Source organism: Hyperolius riggenbachi, chromosome 12, assembly GCF_040937935.1.
Source record: "Hyperolius riggenbachi isolate aHypRig1 chromosome 12, aHypRig1.pri, whole genome shotgun sequence".
Taxonomy (NCBI): Eukaryota; Metazoa; Chordata; class Amphibia; order Anura; family Hyperoliidae; genus Hyperolius; species Hyperolius riggenbachi.
Window position 1 is genome coordinate 47,462,020 of NC_090657.1, and position 22,211 is coordinate 47,484,230.

Sequence of the window (22,211 nt, forward strand, 5' to 3'; positions counted from 1 at the left end):
ATTATTCCATAACCAATAAATTGTCTTGGTCTGACAACCTTCTATGGCTCTCTGCCCTGCTTTCTGAGACCAGATTTGCCTGTGTTTCCAGTTGTTTTATGCCTTTGACTTTATTTTTCCAGTCACATGCATGAAGTGTCTTCCTTGGGCGTTGCATCCACAAGCTTATGCAAAGTCTCGTGAAACTGTCCTATTTCAGCTTCAGTTATTGACCCATAAACTTGAATTACTGCAATGTTTAATGGTTTGCCTTGCAATCTGAGTGAAATTCTGACCATTATTTGACTGTAATAAGCACCGATGTAGCTACTTAATTTCTTCTGAGTTTCCTTTTCATAATACAAAAGCTTTATAGCTAATGTAAAACCACCCGCTTCAACCCAGTTTGGTTAAGTTATTTCCACAATGTCAATACTCATGTCATCTCACCTTTAGGCCGGTTTACACTTGGCCATTGCGTTGCGGCGTACATACTCTGCTGCATCGCATTGCACCAAAAGGCCAAAAACGTCATTCATACGACCCTGCGCAGGGGCAAACCCAGGATTTTCAAGGTGGGTTTCTTGAAAGGTCTCCCTCAGCCACGCACAATACAGTATAATATTGTATATAATACAACAGAGAAATAAAAGTGGTAGCGTATCTAACCAAGATGCACCTGACATATAAAGGGGAAGGGGCGTGGCGTGGGCGGCGCCCCAGGTTCTCTCACTGCCTGGGGACACCGCCCACAACCACAACCCAACCCTAAGAAAAAGGAGTTACAATGAGTGAGAGAACCTGGGGCGCCGCCCACGCCACGCCCCTTCCCCTTTATATGGCCGGCTGCTCCCAAGGCAATGCTGCAAGGATGTTCCCATATTGCTGGGTGATTTTAAACGTAGGTTAGGTCGGGGACCCCGAGAGAAGGCTGCACGAGCCGTCCCTGCTACTGAACTGATGTCTCTCTCAATAAGACAAGGGTAAGGTCCCCTAATAAGTTAGTAATGTGTAACGCATGGATTTGCTTCCATTATTTGTATTGTGAGATGCATTAGTTCTAATGCACCTGTTCTACTGCTATGAGCACAGTTGTGCCTTTAAGAGGCTAGTTCGCTCTATGCAATGTCAGGTGCATCTTGGCTAGATGCGCTACCATTTTCATTTCTTTGTGCATGCAAGTATAATATTATGGTAGGGCATCATGCTGAGTGCACAAAGCAATTTCCCCATCCGACTGATAGGATCTGACAATTATTTCCTAAATGCCCAATCTGCTCCCGATCGACAACAGGATCGATCAGGAGCAGTTTGAATACAGATAATAATGAGGACAGCGGACATTGGAAATGAAGGGGAAAGTGAAGCATTCACACAGCAGGGCACAGGGCTGTGCTCATCATACTAGACTCTGTTAAAGGGGAACTTCAGCCTAAACAAACATACTGTCATTAAGTTACATTAGTTATGTTAATTAGAATAGATAGGTAATATACATTTTTACCCACCCTGTTTTAAAAGAACAGGCAAATGTTAGTGATTCATGGAGGCTGCCATCTTTGTCATGGGGGCAGCCATCTTTTTGGTTGAAAGGAGGTTGACAGGGAGCATAAGACACAATTCCAATTGTCCTGTGTCCAGATAACCCCTCCCAGCTGCACACACTAGGCTTCAAATGTCAAATTCAAAATGTCAAAAAAAAAAATTGCACCAAAACAGCAGAACGAGAACAACAACATCAGAAATCCCATCATGTTTTGCACAGTATCAGGGGAAAAATGCCCAGGCAGTTTTATTCTGTGCAGCTAAAAATGAGGCTTGTGTATGAGAAACAAAGTTCCGATGCTGTGAAACTGATAAAGAAACACCAGGCCTTTTCAGTGCTGCTGAGTCGATTTTTAGTCTGGAGGTTCACTTAAGTTCCCCAGAGCTGCTCCATGCTCTGTACACACACTGCTGCTCCATGCTCTGTACACACGCTGCTGCTCCATGCTCTGTACACACGCTGCTGCTTCATGCTCTGTACACACGCTGCTGCTCCATGCTCTGTACACACGCTGCTGCTTCATGCTCTGTACACACGCTGCTGCTCCATGCTCTGTACACACGCTGCTGCTCCATGCTCTGTACACACGCTGCTGCTCCATGCTCTGTACACACGCTGCTGCTTCATGCTCTGTAAACACGCTGCTGCTCCATGCTCTGTACACACGCTGCTGCTTCATGCTCTGTAAACACGCTGCTGCTCCATGCTCTGTACACACGCTGCTGCTCCATGCTCTGTACACACGCTGCTGCTCCATGCTCTGTACACACGCTGCTGCTCCATGCTCTGTACACACGCTGCTGCTCCATGCTCTGTACACACGCTGCTGCTCCATGCTCTGTACACACGCTGCTGCTCCATGCTCTGTACACACGCTGCTGCTCCATGCTCTGTACACACGCTGCTGCTCCATGCTCTGTACACACGCTGCTGCTCCAGAGTACATTTGAAATCGGCGCCGGTAGACTTGGGCGCAGGATACAGCAGTATATGGCTGATCCTGCTTCTGCACAAATCCAGGCCGTTTTAATTACTATTCCCCCTCCAGGCCGCCATGGATAGTGGGGGAATGAAATAATTCAGCTTCCAGCGATTGCTGGAAGCCGAATGATTGTGTTTTTTAAGCAACTTTGGCTCCGTCTTCTGACGGAGCCGACGTTACTCACTGAGCGCCGCTATAGACTGATTCCCATTACAGTCTATGGCGGCGCTGGCTGCGCCCAAATCTAGCAGCACTGAAAAGCACTGCTCCGGCTGCTCCATGCTCTGTACACACGCTGCTACTCCATGCTCTGTGCAAACGCTGCTGCTCCATGCTCTGTACACATGCTGCTGCTCCATCCAAAGTCAACTGTAGCAGGGAAAGAAAAGGGGGCAGTGCTATGAGCTGCAGGATGCATGCAGATATTCTGGTGTCTCAACTTGTGCCTGTCCCGAGACACTGCACCAGCCCTGGTCTGGGCAGCTGTAATTCCCCCCACCCCCCACTGCGTTTGCCTATGCTGCGGCAAAGTGCATCGACAGGGTCATATACATAGTGCTGTCCTCCCTCATGTCCTTCACCAACCCCCTGCATGCCCTGCTGGATAGGAAGTACATCACTGGGATTCCTGTGTTTCCAGTCATCACGTTGTTTTGCGCATGTAGCTCATATTTAAATTTCCTGCACCACCCCCTTGATTCATAGATCTTACTGTGACTAACTCTCTCTCAGTAACAAATATTTTCTACAGATTACCTGGCAGAACTGTCACCACCAATGATACATTTCAGAAAGTAAATCAGGGAGAGGAAAGATTTTACAATGGGAAAACACTGACTAAACCATTTAAAAATAAATATTGTAAAATAAGTAATTTTATTCATTATGTTATTGATTCCTTCTGAATCATATCCTTTGATAGGAATCGATTGTTTTGGAATATTGGATGGAAATCTATAAGTGTATGGCCAACTTAATTCTCCCTTCTCAACAAGTAATGAGCTAGTGTAATTTGAGCTCCCAGCTGTCTGCCGAGTTTAGAGCTAATATGTAAACACAGGAGTTCAGTTCCGCTTTAAGGAAGTGCTGGCTTACATGGTATTTATGCTTTAGATTGATTTAGAAAGCAGTGTTCAATATATACAACAACTTGAAACACACCAGAAGAAGAGTAAAATCCAGTACATTTTTATTGACACATCCAAGAGAAAGGGATGTTGTCATAACATAATGAACTTCAGCATTAGCCTGAGCACTCCCCTTATTGTGTTGTGGCGTAACCAAAAGGATTGCAGGACTTTTTGTGATTCACCCATTCAACATCACACAATCCAACACCCTATTGCACTATATAACCTTGGCCATGACCCTGTCATTCATCAGACCAGGAGGGGGTAGAAAGTAGCTGTAATACACACCTTATTATTAGGTGGAAATGAATGGGAGAAGGGAACAGTGTCCACCCCCCCACAAACACTTTGCCACAGAGAGCAGTAATACGCAGGGCCGGATTTGTACTTTCCAGCGCCCAAGGCCCAGTGCCACCAACCGCCCCCCATCCTCCCCCCTTGCACCCACTCAATAGCATTCTGTCCAACACCCTGACTAGCGATCACTGGTTTACAGGAGGAAATGCTTGTTTTAGTGACTCATGTATACTTGCAAATTTTTTTTCTCTGAAAAATGATTAATGATCATTTTTCCTGTCAGAGCAGTAAGCCCCTAATGCCTGGTACGCACCAGATAGATGGTTTGAATCAATTTTCTAATCACTTATACAAAGTCGCTCCTGTGCAGACTCCTCGCCACTCAGTGCTCTCCTCCTGTCGCCGCTGCCAGCGTCCTGTTGCTATGGTTCCCCGACGGCGCCTCTAATGACGTCAGAGGTGCCACCAGCAGTAATATGGATGTGGCGAGTTGGAGAGCCCGGGCAGTGAGAGGAGAAGAGCGCAGCGACAGGAGTCCGTGTTGCAGGAACGAGGTAAGTCACTGCTGCTGCAGGCTGGGCACCACTATCTGGCTACCTAAACTGCTTCCCCTATAGCTCACTACCTATACAAAATTCCCCATCTGTACCTGGCTACCCACAGCTGCCCCTATAGGTCACTACCTATACTGAAGGCCCCATATGAACCTGGCTACCTACTGCTTTCCATATAGCTCACTACCTATAATAAAGGGCCCATCTATATCTGGCTACCTATATACTGCTGCCCCTTTAGCTCACTACCTATACTGAAGGCCCCATCTGTATCTGGCTACCTATATACTGATGTCCCTATAGCTCACTACCTATTCTAAAGGCCCCATCTATACCTGGCTACCTACTGCTTCCCCTATAGCTCACTACCTATACTGAAGGCCCCATCCTGCACCTGGCTACCTATATACTGATGCCCCTATATCTCACTACCTATACTAAAGGCCCCATCTGTACCTGGCTACCTAAATACTGATGCCCCTATAGCTCACTACCTATACTGAAGGCCCCATTCTGCACCTGGCTACCTACTGCTTCCCCTATAGCTCACTACCTATACTGAAGGCCCCATTCTGCACCTGGCTACCTACTACTTCCCCTATAGCTCACTAACTATACTGAAGGCCCCATTCTGCAACTGGCTACCTATATACTGATGCCCCTATATCTCACTACCTACACTAAAGGCCCCATCTGTACCTGGCTACCCACTGCTGCCTCTATAGCTCACTACCTATACTGAAGGCCCCATATGTACCTGGCTACCTACTGCTTCCCCTATAGCTCCCTACCTATACTGAAGGCCCCATATGTACCTGGCTACCTACTACTTCCCCTATAGCTCACTACCTATACTAAAGGCCCCATCTGTATCTGGCTACCTATATACTGCTGCCCCTTATAGCTCACTACCTATACTGAAGGCCCCATCTGTATCTGGCTACCTACTGCTGCCCCTATAGCTCACTACCTATACTGAAGGCCCCATCTGTACCTGGCTACCTATATACTGCTTCCCCTATAGCTCACTACCTATACTGAAGGCCCCATCTGTACCTGGCTACCTATATACTGATGTCCCTATAGCTCACTACCTATACCAGGAGTGTGATGATCTGCTCGGCTGCCTGTGTAGGCAGGCAGTTTTTTGACCATTGTTTGGGTTTGCATGCTGCAGGACTCTGGAAAGAAGAGCTTCTGTCAGTTTTGCAGCTTGTGCTTGCTGAGGAATTTGCATACGTTGTCATGCAGATTGCCTGGCCACATTCATTGGAGGCGTGTACTATAAGTACTATGTGTTTCCCACAATGCTTCGCTGTTCATAAGGAGTCTTCCTGTGAAACACTCTGGAGAGTGTCAGCCATGCTCTTTGTTTGAAGATCAGCTTAGAGTAATTCCTGGAAACTGTGCTAGGCAGGTTTCCTTAGTGCAGTTAGGATTGCGTATCTGTTTGTTTCTTCTGTTGCTATTGTCCTGTCCCAGCGGTGGTCGACAGGAAATGGTTCTGATCTCTGTTCTTGGAGTATAGCTGGTGCAGCGGTTGCTACCAGCTATCTCTTCTGTTCTGTCTCCTTGGATCGCGCTAGCCACTTTTCGCTAGCGCTGTGGATCCTTCTGTTCTGTCTCCTGGGATCGCACTAGCCACTTTTCGCTAGCGCTGTGGATCCATCTGTTCTGTCTTCTGGGATCGCGCTAGCCACTTTTCGCTAGCGCTGTGGATCCTTCTGTTCTGTCTCCTGGGATCGCGCTAGCCACTTTCCACTGGTGCTGTGGATCCTTCTGTTTTGCTACTCTGTACCTGGATCGGGCTAGCCACTTTCGCTAGTGCTGTGGATCCTATCTCTCGCTTGTCCCTGTTTTCGTGTGTCTGTCTTATCTGCTACGAACGCTTGTTGGAGGCTCGGTGAGGTAACCGTTAAAGGGAAGGTCCAAGCAAAAAAAAAAAATGAGTTTCACTTACCTGTGGCTTCTACCAGCCCCATGCAGCCATCCTGTGCCCTCGTAGTCACTCACTGCTGCTCCAGTCCCCCGCTGGCAGCTTTCTGACCTCGGAGGTCAGGGCCAAATTGCATACATTTTTACGCATTCCAGCTAGTGCAGGAACAAAAATTTACGCGTTGCACCACTAACGGGTAAAAATGTATGTGTTAATGTCCCTGCACTAGCGGGAATGTGTAAAAATGTACGCAATTTGGCCCTGACCTCCGAGGTCAGAAAGCTGCCAGCGGGGGACTGGAGCAGCAGTGATTGACTACGAGGGCACAGGATGGCTACATGGGGCTGGTAGAAGCCCCAGGTAAGTGAAACTCATTTTTTTTTTTGCTTGGACCTTCCCTTTAAGCAAGCGCTCGCGTCCTCTGTTACATGTTTGTCTTGTCTTGGTTAGTTAGGCGTGCTTGTCTCTATTGTGCTTATCACGTGGAGACCGCGCACGAACGCGTGCACTGTTGCGAATGAGTGCGGTGTTCGCGTTCAGTTAGCGTTTGTTATTTTCCTTGTTATTCTCATTGTATTATTTGCTGTGCCTTTGCTAACCTCGTATTCTGTTCTGATCTGTCTTGTGTCACGTCTGGCGATCGCACCTCTTGCGATCGCGTTCCTATTTCATATCTACTGTTGTGTGTGCACTGTCGCGGGGTGGCGACTAGGTTGGCGCACACACATACAACCTGTCCCTTTGCTCGTTCTCATTCGCAATCGCCTCTCTTGCGATTGCGTTCTGCGCTTCGTACAATTCCTGTCTGGCATTTGTGGAGGTACAGAGGATTGGTTCCTCTGCACTCCCCAGCGCCATCTGCCGACAGGAATTTCCCTCTACAGGTGCGTAGCACCTTTTGCTGGGTGCCTGCAAATATACGCGTGGAGGATTTCCGCCGTATCAGCGCTGATCACGGAGAAAGTTCCACAATCGTTACAAGGAGTAAGGAACCTATGGCTCGGGAGCCAGATGTGGCTCTTGATGGCTACATCTGGCTCACAGACAAATCAATAGGGGTTGATTAACTAAGCTACACTGCTCAGGCAGCACAGCTTAGTGTGGCAGCACAAGTAAAATGTTCTAAGTACGCTTGCTACTGCTGTAAGCATGCACCACTAACTTACTCACGCTCCCCCAAAAAACGAACAGCTGCTCCAAATGTCCCTGTCAGGTCCAGTGACTTTGTAGGATGAGATCCCTACACTTTGATTGTCCCAATAGGCTGTCACTTGACAGGCAGTCTATTGGGCCAAAGTGTTGGGATCTTGCCCTACAAAGTGAATCAACCCCCAAGTCAGCTAGCTAATTGTGCAAGCTGTTAGTCGGTATTTCTTCTGTCTGGCTCTCAGGGAAATCACTGAGGTTGCTGAAACCCAAGAGAAGCTGAAGACGTGTCTGACATTTACGCTGCCCAGAGGATTAACTGTGTACACATCACCATGGCAACAGTGATGTAAGCCCTCTACTGCGCATGCACACTGTCCCAGTTTGAAACATATTGTATGGCTTCAACGGAATTACATTTTAAAATATGTGGCATTTATGGCTCACTCAGCCAAAAATGTTCCTGACCTATACTAAAGGCCCCATCTGTATCTGGCTACCTACTGCTGCCTCTATAGCTCACTACCTATACTGAAGGCTACCTATATACTGATGCCCCTATAGCTCACTACCTATACTAAAGGCCCCATCTGTATCTGGCTACCTACTGCTGCCCCTATAGCTCACTACCTATACTGAAGGCTACCTATATACTGATGCCCCTATAGCTCACTACCTATACTAAAGGCCCCATCTGTATCTGGCTACCTACTGCTGCCCCTATAGCTCACTACCTATACTAAAGGTTCATCTGTGTATGGCTACCTACTGCTGCCCCTATAGCTCACTATCTATACTGAAGGCCCCATCTGTACCTGGCTACCTATATACTGATGCCCCTATAGCTCACTACCTATACTGAAGGCTCATCTGTATCTGGCTACCTAGTGCTGCCCCTATAGCTCACTACCTATACTGAAGGCCCCAATCTGCACCTGGCTACCTATATACTGATGCCCCTTGTAGCTCACTACTTATACTGAAGGCTCCATCTGTACCTGGCTACCTACTTCTGCCCCAATAGCTTACTACCTATACTGTCTGCAGCACCTATCGCTCGCTACCTATATTGGGTCACCACCTGTACTTGGCTACCTATACTGCAGCACATCTAGCTCACCACCTTTACCGAGGGCACCACATGTACCTGTCTACCTATACTACGGCACCTATGGCTCTTACCTATACCGAGGCCACCACATGTACCGGGCTACATATACTGCAGCACCTGCACCTGGCTACCTATACTCAGGCACCTATAGCTTGCTACCTAAACTGAGGGCATCACTTGTACGCTATCTCGTATGTTAACCGGGGACTACCTGCATTTTGCTGGTATTTGGCTCCACCCACATCACATCGTGGCCTCGCCCCCACTTTTTCACTGTGGCACGCTTGCACACCACTTTCTTTGGTGTTGGTACCACACCCATTTTTTTTTACCGTACTTTGTGCACCGCTAACTTCAGGGGGGAAGGGGGAGGGCCTCAAGTCATGGGCTGCTTAGGGCTACCAAAACCTTTGCTATGCCCCTGACAATACCATAGTTACAATAATGTCAGTACATTTGCAATTATAGTTATGGAGAAGATGTCTATCTCATACTACTGCAGTACTGCTACATTTAAAATGAGTCAGCAAGGGGTTAAGATTTAGCTCAGAAGGGGCTGCCATAAATTTCTCTAGTTAAAAAAAACCCTTATCTCTTTCTGTTTAATGCTAAGTACACACGGACCAACCTGCAGTATGATTATCATCTGACTTTAGTCTGTTGGATGATAATCAGGCATGTGTATGAGTGCAAATAACTTCATGAGCAACTGATAACAGGCGGTTTGCTCAATCCAACTGTTGGCTCTATGTTGGTGTGATATCATGCAGTTGGTGCGCAGTTGGTGAGTGTGTACAAGTTGTTTGAAAGACTTGTACTTGTTTTGAATGTGTAGTCCGTCAGTCCTCTTGTGTGCGCTGTATGTAAATTGAGTTTAGCCGTCTATATGTGTGTACATACAGGTGGTGTGGTTTGTCAGGTTGTGTGGTTTGTCATGTTGGTCGTGTGGTTGGTGTGTGCATGTTGTGTGCATGTTGGACGTGTGGTTGGTGTGTGCATGTTGGACGTGTGGTTAGTGTGTGCATGTTGGACGTGTGGTTGGTGTGTGCATGTTGGACGTGTGGTTGGTGTGTGCATGTTGGACGTGTGGTTGGTGTGTGCATGTTGGACGTGTGTATGAGCCTTAAGATTTACAGTCCAGGGGGAGAGAGGAGAAGGAATGGCTCAAGTCATTAATAGAGTCTGACCAGCTATACTGTTCAGCTCAGCTTGAGTTGTAAAGTGGAAGCTCTGGAATTCTGACTGTGTGTGCAGCAAAGCAGGGCGGCTTCAGAGCAGGAGAATTGATTTATCTTGACATGTAGCCTCTTATCTCTGCAGGTTCTGCCGCCTTTTTTGTCCATTTGATTTTTCAGCGCCCTAGACCAGGGCCTTTGTGGCCTTTCCAGACATCCGGCCCTGGTAATAGGCAGATCTGTTCACCCCTTACTCCTGCCCCGCATAACAGTATTAAGCAGTATTAGCTCCGGTGGCAACCCCATCTCACAAATAGAAGTATTAGGTAGCAGAGATAGCAGTGTCCTGTCCACTTCCCCACCGACCCTCCCACAGATAGTAGTGTTAGACAATAATCTACCTCCCCCTTTCCCACACATATACAATACATACAATACAGCTGTAATACAGCAGATAATACAGCTGTATTAGGCAGCAGTATTCACTCCACCACCCACCATCTCACATTAGCAGTATCAGACAGCAAAAACAGATTGCTGCAGTGTCCCCTCTCCCCACCCACAGATAGCTTTATTACACAGCAGTGAACCCCCCCCTCTCGAATGTGGCTGTGTTAAGCACCAATGTTGGGAGATTAGGGGAGTACGAGAGGAATCGGCGCGGGAGACTTGGGCGCAGGATACAGCCGGCATATGGCTGATCCTGCTGCTGCACAAGTCCCGGCTGCGTTAAATACTATTCCTCCTCCAGGCCTCCATAGATAGTGGGGCATGAAACAATTCGGTTTCCAGCAATTGCTGAAGGCCGCATTATAGTGTCTTAAAAGTAACTTCAGCTCAGTTACTCCCTGTGCGCCGATATAGCCGTAATTCCTATTACGGTCTACGGTGGCACCGGCTGCGCCCAAGTTTCCTGTGCTGGAATAGCAGTGTTCGAGATTAGGGGGCAGGGCAGTGTAGGCCAGTAAGAAGACAGCAGGGCCTTCTGACCTAAGTTATTAGCATCAGCGAGGGAGGGAGGAGCAAAGTGGAGGGCACACACGGGCCTAGTCGCAATTGTGACCACTTTCACCACGGGCCCTCACCACTCAGAGGTGTAACTAGAGGGAGCATCCCCTGAGATCTCAGCCACGCCCAGAGCTGTGGGTGGTCAAAACTACTCACCTTCCCTTCTTCCAATACAGGGGACTATTTCAGATCAGGCGTTTTTGTGGCAAGACTTGTTATGGGTGTGAAGATCATGATGTCCACACCTGTTTTATGACCCTTGAGGGATGGGCCCGAGGCCGAGAAGGGCACCAGAGGGAAGACAAGGGAAGGGGTGTGGATGGGCGGGGCATCAAAGTCCTGCTGGGGCCCTTCATGAATTGTAGTTTCACCAGTGGCATAAATGACTGAAGGCATTCAGACAATGTAAGGGGTTTACTGGAGAAGATATGTACTCAGATGATCTTCTTAAACTATGTTTGTTAACATTCAAGTTATGGGGAAAAATAAAGGCATAGATGTTTTGATATATTACAGCTCAATTCCAACAATTCCCATATACTCTACTCTATATTAAAATAGTACAATCCCTCCACCCATTCTCCAAACACACCAACTCAATTAGTCATCATTGAAAATGTATCCTTTAAAGACCATACCTTTTCTGTTTTTGCTCAGTAATCATGTGGTGGTGAGCAAAGGAAGCTTTTGCTTTTCTTTTTAAAGGGGCCCATACACCTAACGATTTTCCCGCCGATATACATGTGATTGAATCTGCTGTGAAATCGTTGCAGAAGGCTGACAGAACGATCGATTTCCATCTGAAATCAATCGTCCCTGTCGATTCCCATCGAGCTGTCCGTGCATAAGATTTTTCTCGATCGCCGGCGGGTCTGGAGTGCGTCGATAGCAGCGTTCGAATTCCCGACGACCGACGCAATACGACGGCAATACATTACCTGCTCCAGCCTGCGTGAGTCTCCGCTGTCACCGATGTCTTCTTCTTCGCTGGGTTCCGTGTTACGGTCCGGCTGGCTTCACTTCCTGTCTCGGCAGGAAGTTTAAACAGTAGAGCGCCCTCTACTGTTTAAACTTCCCCGGACAGAAAGAAGTGAAGCCAGCCGGACCAGAATGCGAAACCCAGCAGAGAAGAAGACAGCGATGACCGGGAGGACTCGCGCCAGCCGGAGCAGGTAATGTATGCGGAGGCGCGGAGGCCCAGGGGCCGGCGACAGCAGCACCCCCACAGTTCGTGATCAGTTTCATGCTGAAATCGGTTCACAATCTGTTTGCAGTAATGGTAGCCATACGATCCCTCTCTGATCAGATTCGATCAGAGAGGGATCTATCTGTTGGTCGAATCTAATGGCAAATCGACCAGTGTATGGCTACCTTAAAGGACAACTGTAGCAAGAGGGATATGGAGGCTGCCATATTTATTTCCTTTCAAGCAATACCAGTTGCCTGGCTGTCTAGTTGATGCACTGCCTCTAATACTTTTAGCCATAGACCCTTAACAAGCATGCCGCAAATCAGGCGTTTCTGACATTATTGATTTGATAAGATTAGCTGCATGCTTGTTTCTGGCATGATTCAAACACTACAGCAACCAAATAGATGATCAGGGTTGCCAAGCAACTGGTATGGTTTAAAAGGAAATAAATATGGCAGCCTCCACATCCTTCTCACTACAGCTGTCCTTTAAATGTATTTTTTTACAGATTCTCTTATCAAAGTTTTGATTAAAATTACCTGTACTAGTGCACGATGGAAAGTGAAGGATATCCCTATAATGAAGACGATTAAAACAATCCAAAAGATTTGTATTTTAGAAGATAGTCCACACCTGAAAGAGAATTGAATTAATATAAACGTTGTTGAGAACAGAAAAAAATAAACATAATGATCAAGAGAAAAAAACTGAAAACAGATGAAAAGAAAGAAGAACAAAAAGGAACGGTGACGTGAGAATAAAAGGAGGAGAATAAAGAAATAAAGAAAGAAACAGTATTCATAATGACAGCGATAAAAGAAGAGATCAACTACAGATCATCAATAGGGCGTAACTAGAAATCACTGGGCCCCCCTGCCAAACTCTGGATGGGCCCCCTTCGCTTTCTGCACAGGTAAACTTAGAACCGATGTTATTCAATTGGCTAGTGCACACTTGAATGTGTTTTCCCCATGCAGATAATAACAGACAGCAGTGAAGCACTGCATGCATTCTCTCTGTCAATTACGCTAACTTCTGTGATAAAACGTGCAGGTTTTAATCACACAGACAGACACACATGGGCCCACATGCAAGTCACTTTTTCTCCTGAGTTTTCTCCCAGGTGATATTTTTACAACTTGCCATAAAATGCCTTTTAAGTCACCAGCAAGCAAGAAAATGCTCAAAATAAATTTGATAGAACTTTTTTTTTACCAATTTTTGGGTATATTTTCAATTGTAAAATGCTGAAAATTTAGTTGACAGAGAAGATGAAAATTATCTCCTAGGAGATAACTCAGGTGAAAAAATGAATTGCATATGGGCCCTGGTGTTCAGAAAACGCACAGAAAACTGACAGAGGAGTGTGCTCCCAGCCTCAGCTTATTACACTCACTCTGTCCTCTGATGGAACAGAACTGGCTCTGCAGACTTCTCCAGCATCACTACAGTACAGAGCACATGGGGAGGGGTAGAGAGAGGTTGGAGGCTGAGCGCAGTACACAAGAGCCTGCTGCACACTGAATAGGGACCGTCTACAAATTCTTATCTAAAACACTTTGTAGGATTCCTTATCAGTGGCTGAGCAGATGCAGCCATTAGAACAATTGTGCAGAGAGCCGTAAGTTTTTTCTCTCTGTGCCCTTAGACAGTGAAAAGAAACGTCATCCCTCACAGCAGTGCTGGTCGTAATGGAAAAATCTACGCTTACGGATCATTACGCGTAATTGTACGCTATTACGCATTACGGATACGGCGTAGGAAATTATCTACGGTACATCACTGTAATTACGCGTAAACTTACGCAGTTACGCGTAAGGATACCGTAATGTAGGCACTTACACTACGATGTTACGCGTAGTGCCGTAATACCCATTAATGCATATTTTTTTACGCATACGGACGATATGTACGCAATAGCCGTCAATGTGACAGTTATTGCGTACATATCATTCGTATGCGTCAAAACGTACGCTTATACTGAAGGGCGGGAGAAGATACTATTGGTTGCTTAGGATGTTGACTGATTGGCTACTCTTAGAAAAGGGGAGTTTTTAAGTTAGTAATTACGCGTAAGTGTTAGTAAAATTACGCATACCTAGCAATTACGGTAGACAGTGTAATTACGATACCACTCTACTTCTTACGCGTAAATAATTACGCGTAAGACCGTAATTTACGCGTAGCGCTTACGCGTAAATTTACATTGAATTACGATGCGTAATTACGCTCATGCGTAATTTCGGCCCAGCACTGCCTCACAGGGCTCCCTGCTGCTTCTAGGCCCCCCTGCTGCTGCATCCCTTGCAGGATCTAGGTTATGCCCCTGCTAGTAGTGAATGTTGTCAAATTAACTCAACACACACCAGGAAACATAAATTGTTCCCATTCTGCTCCCTCTTCTCCAGCAAACGAAGGGATCCCCATACCTAAGAAAATCTTCATATTATATTTATGATATCTACACCTGGGGTGCTACATGACACCACCTCCAAAAAGGCTGTCAGGGTCCACTTTACATTTAATAGAATCTTGGCTGCCTCAACTTCGCCACATCCCTCATATTAAATGCGTCTTCCATAGCCCAACTTCGGAGGCAGAGTTCAAGACTCATTCAAGCCAGCCGGCACAACTTGTTGCTGACCTGGAGAAGCAGGGTCAGTCTGTGAAACGCGTAGTCTGCCCTTGTGAGATAAAAATGCTTTCCATTCACCTAAAGAGTTCGGCCAACCTATTTCTCTATTTAGTATATTAAATGCATTTTATTGCCCTGGGTGCCTCCACCCACCAGTTGTTTCAACTTACTCCTTGGTTTGAAGGTTTTATTTTAGTTTTTCCCCGTTTGAGAGTCTACCTGCACTTGCTTCCTAAATCGAAGACTCTAAACACCTGTAGAGTGACCACCAGGAGTGAACACTCTAACCTGAGAGGAAACGGGCAGCTTCCCTATACATGGATAGTGTTGCCATCTAATACCAGCCCTGAAAACATGAGTATAATACCTAACTACTACTACATTTGAACTTGTTGTTTACAGTTTTCTCTATTGGCTGCTGGTCTTTACTAGTGTTGGGCGAACATCTAGATGTTCGGGTTCGGGCCGAACAGGCCGAACATGGCCGCGATGTTCGGGTGTTCGACCCGAACTCCGAACATAATGGAAGTCAATGGGGACCCGAACTTTTGTGCTTTGTAAAGCCTCCTTACATGCTACATACCCCAAATGTACAGGGTATGTGCACCTTGGGAGTGAGTACAAGAGGGAAAATTTTTTTAGCAAAAAGAGCTTATAGTTTTTGAGAAAATCGATTTTAAAGTTTCAAAGGGAAAACTGTCTTTTAAATGCGGGAAATGTCTGTTTTCTTTGCACAGGTAACATGCTTTTTGTCGGCATGCAGTCATAAATGTAATACATATAAGAGGTTCCAGGAAAAGGGACAGGTAACGCTAATTCAGCAGCAGCACACGTGATGGAACAGGAGGAGGGTGGCGCAGGAGGAGAAGGCCACGCTTTGTGAGACACAACAACCCAGGCCTTGCATGAGGACAAGAAGCATGCGGATAGCATGCGTTGTACCGCCATGCAGTCATAAATGTAATAAAGATAAGTGGTTCAATAAACAGGGACCACGCGGCAACGCTAACCCAGCAGCAGCAGACGTGATGGAACAGGAGGAGGCGCAGGAGGAGAAGGCCACGCTTTGTGAGACACAACAACCCAGGCCTTGCATGAGGACAAGAAGCGTGCGGATAGCATGCTTTGTACCGCCATGCAGTCATAAATGTAATAAAGATAAGTGGTTCAATAAACAGGGACCACGCGGCAACGCTAACCCAGCAGCAGCAGACGTGATGGAACAGGAGGAGGCGCAGGAGGAGAAGGCCACGCTTTGTGAGACACAACAACCCAGGCCTTGCATGAGGTACCGCCATGCAGTCATAAATGTAATAAAGATAAGTGGTTCAATAAACAGGGACCACGCGGCAACGCTAACCCAGCAGCAGCAGACGTGATGGAACAGGAGGAGGCGCAGGAGGAGAAGGCCACGCTTTGTGAGACACAACAACCCAGGCCTTGCATGAGGTACCGCCATGCAGTCATAAATGTAATAAAGATAAGTGGTTCAATAAACAGGGACCACGCGGCAACGCTAACCCAGCAGCAGCAGACGTGATGGAACAGGAGGAGGCGCAGGAGGAGAAGGCCACGCTTTGTGAGACACAACAACCCAGGCCTTGCATGAGGACAAGAAGCGTGCGGATAGCATGCTTCTTACCGCTATGCAGTCATAAATGTAATAAAGATAAGTGGTTCAATAAACAGGGACCACGCGGCAACGCTAACCCAGCAGCAGCAGACGTGATGGAACAGGAGGAGGCGCAGGAGGAGAAGGCCACGCTTTGTGAGACACAACAACCCAGGCCTTGCATGAGGTACCGCCATGCAGTCATAAATGTAATAAAGATAAGTGGTTCAATAAACAGGGACCACGCGGCAACGCTAACCCAGCAGCAGCAGACGTGATGGAACAGGAGGAGGCGCAGGAGGAGAAGGCCACGCTTTGTGAGACACAACAACCCAGGCCTTGCATGAGGTACCGCCATGCAGTCATAAATGTAATAAAGATAAGTGGTTCAATAAACAGGGACCACGCGGCAACGCTAACCCAGCAGCAGCAGACGTGATGGAACAGGAGGAGGCGCAGGAGGAGAAGGCCACGCTTTGTGAGACACAACAACCCAGGCCTTGCATGAGGACAAGAAGCGTGCGGATAGCATGCTTTGTACCGCCATGCAGTCATAAATGTAATAAAGATAAGTGGTTCAATAAACAGGGACCACGCGGCAACGCTAACCCAGCACCAGCAGCAGACGTGATGGAACAGGAGGAGGCGCAGGAGGAGAAGGCCACGCTTTGTGAGACACAACAACCCAGGCATTGCATGAGGTACCGCCATGCAGTCATAAATGTAATAAAGTTAAGTGGTTCAATAAACAGGGACCACGCGGCAACGCTAACCCAGCAGCAGCAGACGTGATGGAACAGGAGGAGGCGCAGGAGGAGAAGGCCACGCTTTGTGAGACACAACAACCCAGGCCTTGCATGAGTTACCGCCATGCAGTCATAAATGTAATAAAGATAAGTGGTTCAATAAACAGGGACCACGCGGCAACGCTAACCCAGCAGCAGCAGACGTGATGGAACAGGAGGAGGCGCAGGAGGAGAAGGCCATGCTTTTTGAGACACAACAACCCAGGCCTTGCATGAGGTACCGCCATGCAGTCATAAATGTAATAAAGATAAGTGGTTCAATAAACAGGGACCACGCGGCAACGCTAACCCAGCAGCAGCAGACGTGATGGAACAGGAGGAGGCGCAGGAGGAGAAGGCCACGCTTTGTGAGACACAACAACCCAGGCCTTGCATGAGGACAAGAAGCGTGCGGATAGCATGCTTTGTACCGCCATGCAGTCATAAATGTAATAAAGATAAGTGGTTCAATAAACAGGGACCACGCGGCAACGCTAACCCAGCACCAGCAGCAGACGTGATGGAACAGGAGGAGGCGCAGGAGGAGAAGGCCACGCTTTGTGAGACACAACAACCCAGGCCTTGCATGAGGTACCGCCATGCAGTCATAAATGTAATAAAGTTAAGTGGTTCAATAAACAGGGACCACGCGGCAACGCTAACCCAGCAGCAGCAGACGTGATGGAACAGGAGGAGGCGCAGGAGGAGAAGGCCACGCTTTGTGAGACACAACAACCCAGGCCTTGCATGAGTTACCGCCATGCAGTCATAAATGTAATAAAGATAAGTGGTTAAATAAACAGGGACCACGCGGCAACGCTAACCCAGCAGCAGCAGACGTGATGGAACAGGAGGAGGCGCAGGAGGAGAAGGCCATGCTTTTTGAGACACAACAACCCAGGCCTTGCATGAGGACAAAAAGCGTGCGGATATAGCAGCAATGCTTTTTGCCGCCATGCAGTTATAAATGTAATACAGATGAGAGGTTCAATAAACAGGGACCGGAAACGCTACACCATCCCAGATGTTCATTGGTCATGTTACTTGGTTGGGGTCCTGGAGTGTTGCGTAGTCATTTCCAATCCAGGATTGATTCATTTTAATTTGAGTCAGACGGTCTGCATTTTCTGTGGAGAGGCGGATACGCCGATCTGTGATGATGCCTCCGGCAGCACTGAAACAGCGTTCCGACATAACGCTGGCTGCTGGGCAAGCCAGCACCTCTATTGCGTACATTGCCAGTTCGTGCCAGGTGTCTAGCTTCGATACCCAATAGTTGAAGGGTGCAGATGGATTGTTCGACACAGCTACGTCATCTGACATGTAGTCCTTGACCATCTTCTCCAGGCGATCGGTGTTGGAGGTGGATCTGCACGCTTGCTGTTCAGTGGGCTGCTGCTGCATGGGTGTCAGAAAATTTTCCCACTCCAAGGACACTGCCGATACCATTCCCTTTTGGGCACTAGCTGCGGCTTGCGTTGTTTGCTGCCCTCCTGGTCGTCCTGGGTTTGCGGAAGTCAGTCTGTCGGCGTACAACTGGCTAGAGGAGGGGGAGGATGTCAATCTCCTCTCTAAAGTCTCCACAAGGGCCTGCTGGTATTCTTCCATTTTGACCTGTCTGACTCTTTCTTCAAGCAGTTTTGGAACATTGTGTTTGTACCGTGGATCCAGAAGGGTATAAACCCAGTAATTGGTGTTGTCCAGAATGCGCACAATGCGTGGGTCGCGTTCAATGCAGTCTAGCATGAATTGAGCCATGTGTGCCAGAGTCCTACCAGAATCCTCATCATCCTCTTGTGAGCGTTGTGATAGTTGTTGTGATGCATCATAGTCGTCACCTTCCTCCTGGTCTGCTTCTGCTGACCATTCGCGCTGAATTGTGGAAGTCCAACATGCACCGCTCTGGCCCTCGTCAGTGGTGGCATGAAATTCCTGCTCCAACTCCAGCTGTTGCTCCTCCTCTTCTTCGTCATAGCTGCTGGGGCCAGCATTCCCTGAGGCGGATGGCCTGATGTTGGTACCATCACGCTGATCGTTTTCTCCTTCAGATTCCCCCAGTTGCATCATGACAGCTGTTTCCTTGATTTTCAACATTGACCTCTTCAGTAAACACAGCAGTGGTATGGTAATGCTGACTGAAGAGTTGTCACTGCTCACAAGCAACGTGGATTGCTCAAAATTTTGGAGGACTTGGCAGAGGTCCAACATGTTGGCCCAATCGGATCCACAGAAGCTTGGCAGCTGTCCGGATGCGCCTCGGTACTGCGCCGTCATGTACTGGACCACTGCCCTCTTCTGCTCACAAAAGCGTGCTAGCATGTGCAGCGTAGAATTCCAGCGCGTAGGGACATCACACAGCAAGCGATGGTGGGGGAGATTGAAGCGCTCCTGCATCTTGGCGAGTGCCCCCGAAGCAGTACTGGAATTTCTACAATGTTTGGCCACTCGACGCACCTTCAACAGAAGATCGGCCACGCCTGGGTATGTCCTCAGGAACCGCTGAACTACTAGGTTCATCACGTGCGCCAGGCAAGGGATGTGTGTCAGCTTAGCCAACCTTAAAGCGCGAATGAGATTACTCCCATTATCACACACAACCATGCCCAGTTTCAGGTCCAGCGGTGCCAGCCACAAATCCGTCTGTTCCTTTATTCCCTTCCAAATTTCCTCCCCTGTGTGCTGCTTATCCCCAAGGCAGATCAGCTTCAGCAACGCTTGTTGACGCATGCCAACAGCTGTGCTGCACTGCTTCCACGATCCTACTGCTGCTGGGTTAGCGTTTCCGGATGAGGTACAGCTTTGAGATGCGTTGGAGGAGAAGGAGTCAGAGAGGTAGGTGCTGCTGTTGTTATCCAGTGGGAGGGACGGCGGTGCAGCTGTTTGCGGCGTGGGCAACACCCGCACCGTAGCAGGTGAGGAATCGCTGCCAGGCTCCACAAGGTTCACCCAGTGCGCGGTAAGGGAGATGTATCGACCCTGTCCGAACGCACTCGTCCAAGTGTCAGTGGTGAGGTGAACCTTGCAGGCAACGGCATTCTTCAAGCTTCGGGTTATTTTGCTGACCACGTGCTCATGCAACTCAGGCACTGCAGAGCGCGCAAAGTGGTAGCGGCTGGGAACCACGTAACGTGGGATGGCCACTGACATCATGCCCTTGAAGCTGTTTGTCTCCACCACTCGATATGGCAGCATTTCGCAGGCCAGAAGCTTGGCTATGCTGGCTGTTACTGCCACGGCCCGGGGGTCATTTTCTGGCAATTTCCTCTTGCGCTCAAACATCTCCGACACAGACAACTGAACCGTAGCGCTGCACACGGAAGGGCTGTTGGTTGTTGTGTTTGATGAACACTGGGAGACCTCAAGAGCACTACTCCGGAAAGTGACAGTGTCAGCGTCGTCTGAGGTTTGTGAATGTTGTGAACCACGCAATGGCTGGGCTACTGCTGCTGCTGAGGCGGGTCTGGTGGTGAGTCTGGTGAACCCAAGGGAGGCAGTGTTGCTGGTATCCTGTCCTGCCGCGTTTGCCCAAAGAGTGGGATGTTTGGATAGCATGTGGCGGCTCATGCTGGTGGTGGAGAGGTTGTTAATACTTTTCCCCCTGCTCAGGCGGGTCTCGCACACCTTGCAAATCGCCATGGTAACATCCTCAGTGCAGTCTTCAAAGAAAGCCCAGACTTTGGAGCACCTGCCTCCTTGCTGGCGATTTCTGTTTGCTCCTCTTTTGCCTCTCACTTGAACTTCCACGCTTGTGGTGCCTGAAATTGCGCGCCGCCTACCTTGTGGCACAAGGCGAACTCGGTTCTTCAACAGACTCATCTGTGCTGCTGCTACGACGGCGATGTTCTCGTTCACAAACAAAATCTGGGTCTCTGTCCACATTGTCCATACCCTCCTCTTCCATCTCCTCAAACTCGTCATATGTCATTGTGGGGGGCCGCCGCCGTGGAGTAGAGCTCCCCAGAACAACCTCTGCGCAGCTCACTCCAACGTCGTCTTCCAGATCTTGTCGGCCGACCTCCTGCAATTGCAACCCCTCCTGCCCAACTTGCTCTGGGATTTGGGTTTCCGAGTCCTCCTCGGACTCGTCTTGTATTTCAGTGCGCGGTGCATTTCCTACAGTTAATGGTTGTGAATCCGGGCACAACATTTCTGGCTGTTCCTCCATTGACCTTTGAAAGGTGGAAGTTTGTTGGGCTGGGAATAGCTCCTGCGAATACCCCATTGTGTCCTGAGGTAATTCATCGGACTGGTTATCTGGCAGTTGTGTGCGTGGTGTCGCTGCCGGTTGTGTCAGCTTTGTGCCCACTGGCTCCTTGTAACTGGCTGAGTACTCGGACCTCGTGCGTGATGTGCTGGTGCTGCTTAACCCACTGCTGGACGCTTGAGAGGTCATCCAAGTAATTATCTGGTCCTGTTCTTTTGGATCTGTGAGGGTTGTTGTCCTGGACAACATGGGCGGTATTGAGTGGGTTTTCTTGGGTGCTCCCCTGTGGCCTGTACGTGAACCGTCAGGGGAAACACCTCTTCCCTTGCCCCTTCCTCTTTCACCGGATTTCTTCCTCATTTCACTTATCCTTACAGTACACGCTGACTGGCAGCAGTACAGTGGCAGTACAGAAATGCTATACAGTACCACTATTCCCAGCAGCGACACAGAGCACAATGCTATACAGTGGCGGGTGAGCGGTGTACCACTATTCCCAGCAGCGACACAGAGCACAATGCTATACAGTGGCAGGTGAGCGGTGTACTACTGTTTCCAGGCCCAGCAGACACAGAGTGGAAGTAAACACAATGCTATATAGTCTGGCTGAGCGGTGTACACAGAGTGGCAGTACACACAATGCTATATAGTCTGGCTGAGCGGTGTACACAGAGTGGCAGTACACAATGCTATATAGTCTGGCTGAGCCGTGTACACAGAGTGGCAGTAAACACAATGCTATATATAGCGTGGCTGAGCGAGGTACACAGTGGCAGTACACACAATGCTATATAGTCTGGCTGAGCGGTGTACACACAGTGTCAGTAAACAATGGTATATAGTCTGGCTGAGCGGTGTACACAGAGTGGCAGTAAACACAATGCTATATATAGCGTGGCTGAGCGAGGTGCACAGTGGC

At 48.4% G+C, this 22,211-nt stretch overlaps 1 protein-coding gene across 2 annotated transcripts in view; it reads right to left on the bottom strand.

The window, feature by feature from the left end:
- LOC137542372 (NXPE family member 1-like) overlaps positions 1-22,211 on the bottom strand; it is a 172,691-nt gene that overhangs the window by 68,561 nt on the left and 81,919 nt on the right. The window contains exon 2 of one of the 2 annotated variants that reach the window (XM_068264228.1): positions 12,596-12,689. The exons of the other annotated variant lie outside the window; for it this stretch is intronic. Coding sequence (XP_068120329.1) covers positions 12,596-12,689 — 94 coding nt within the window. The remainder of the gene's footprint in view (positions 1-12,595; positions 12,690-22,211) is intronic. 2 annotated transcript variants of the gene reach the window in all.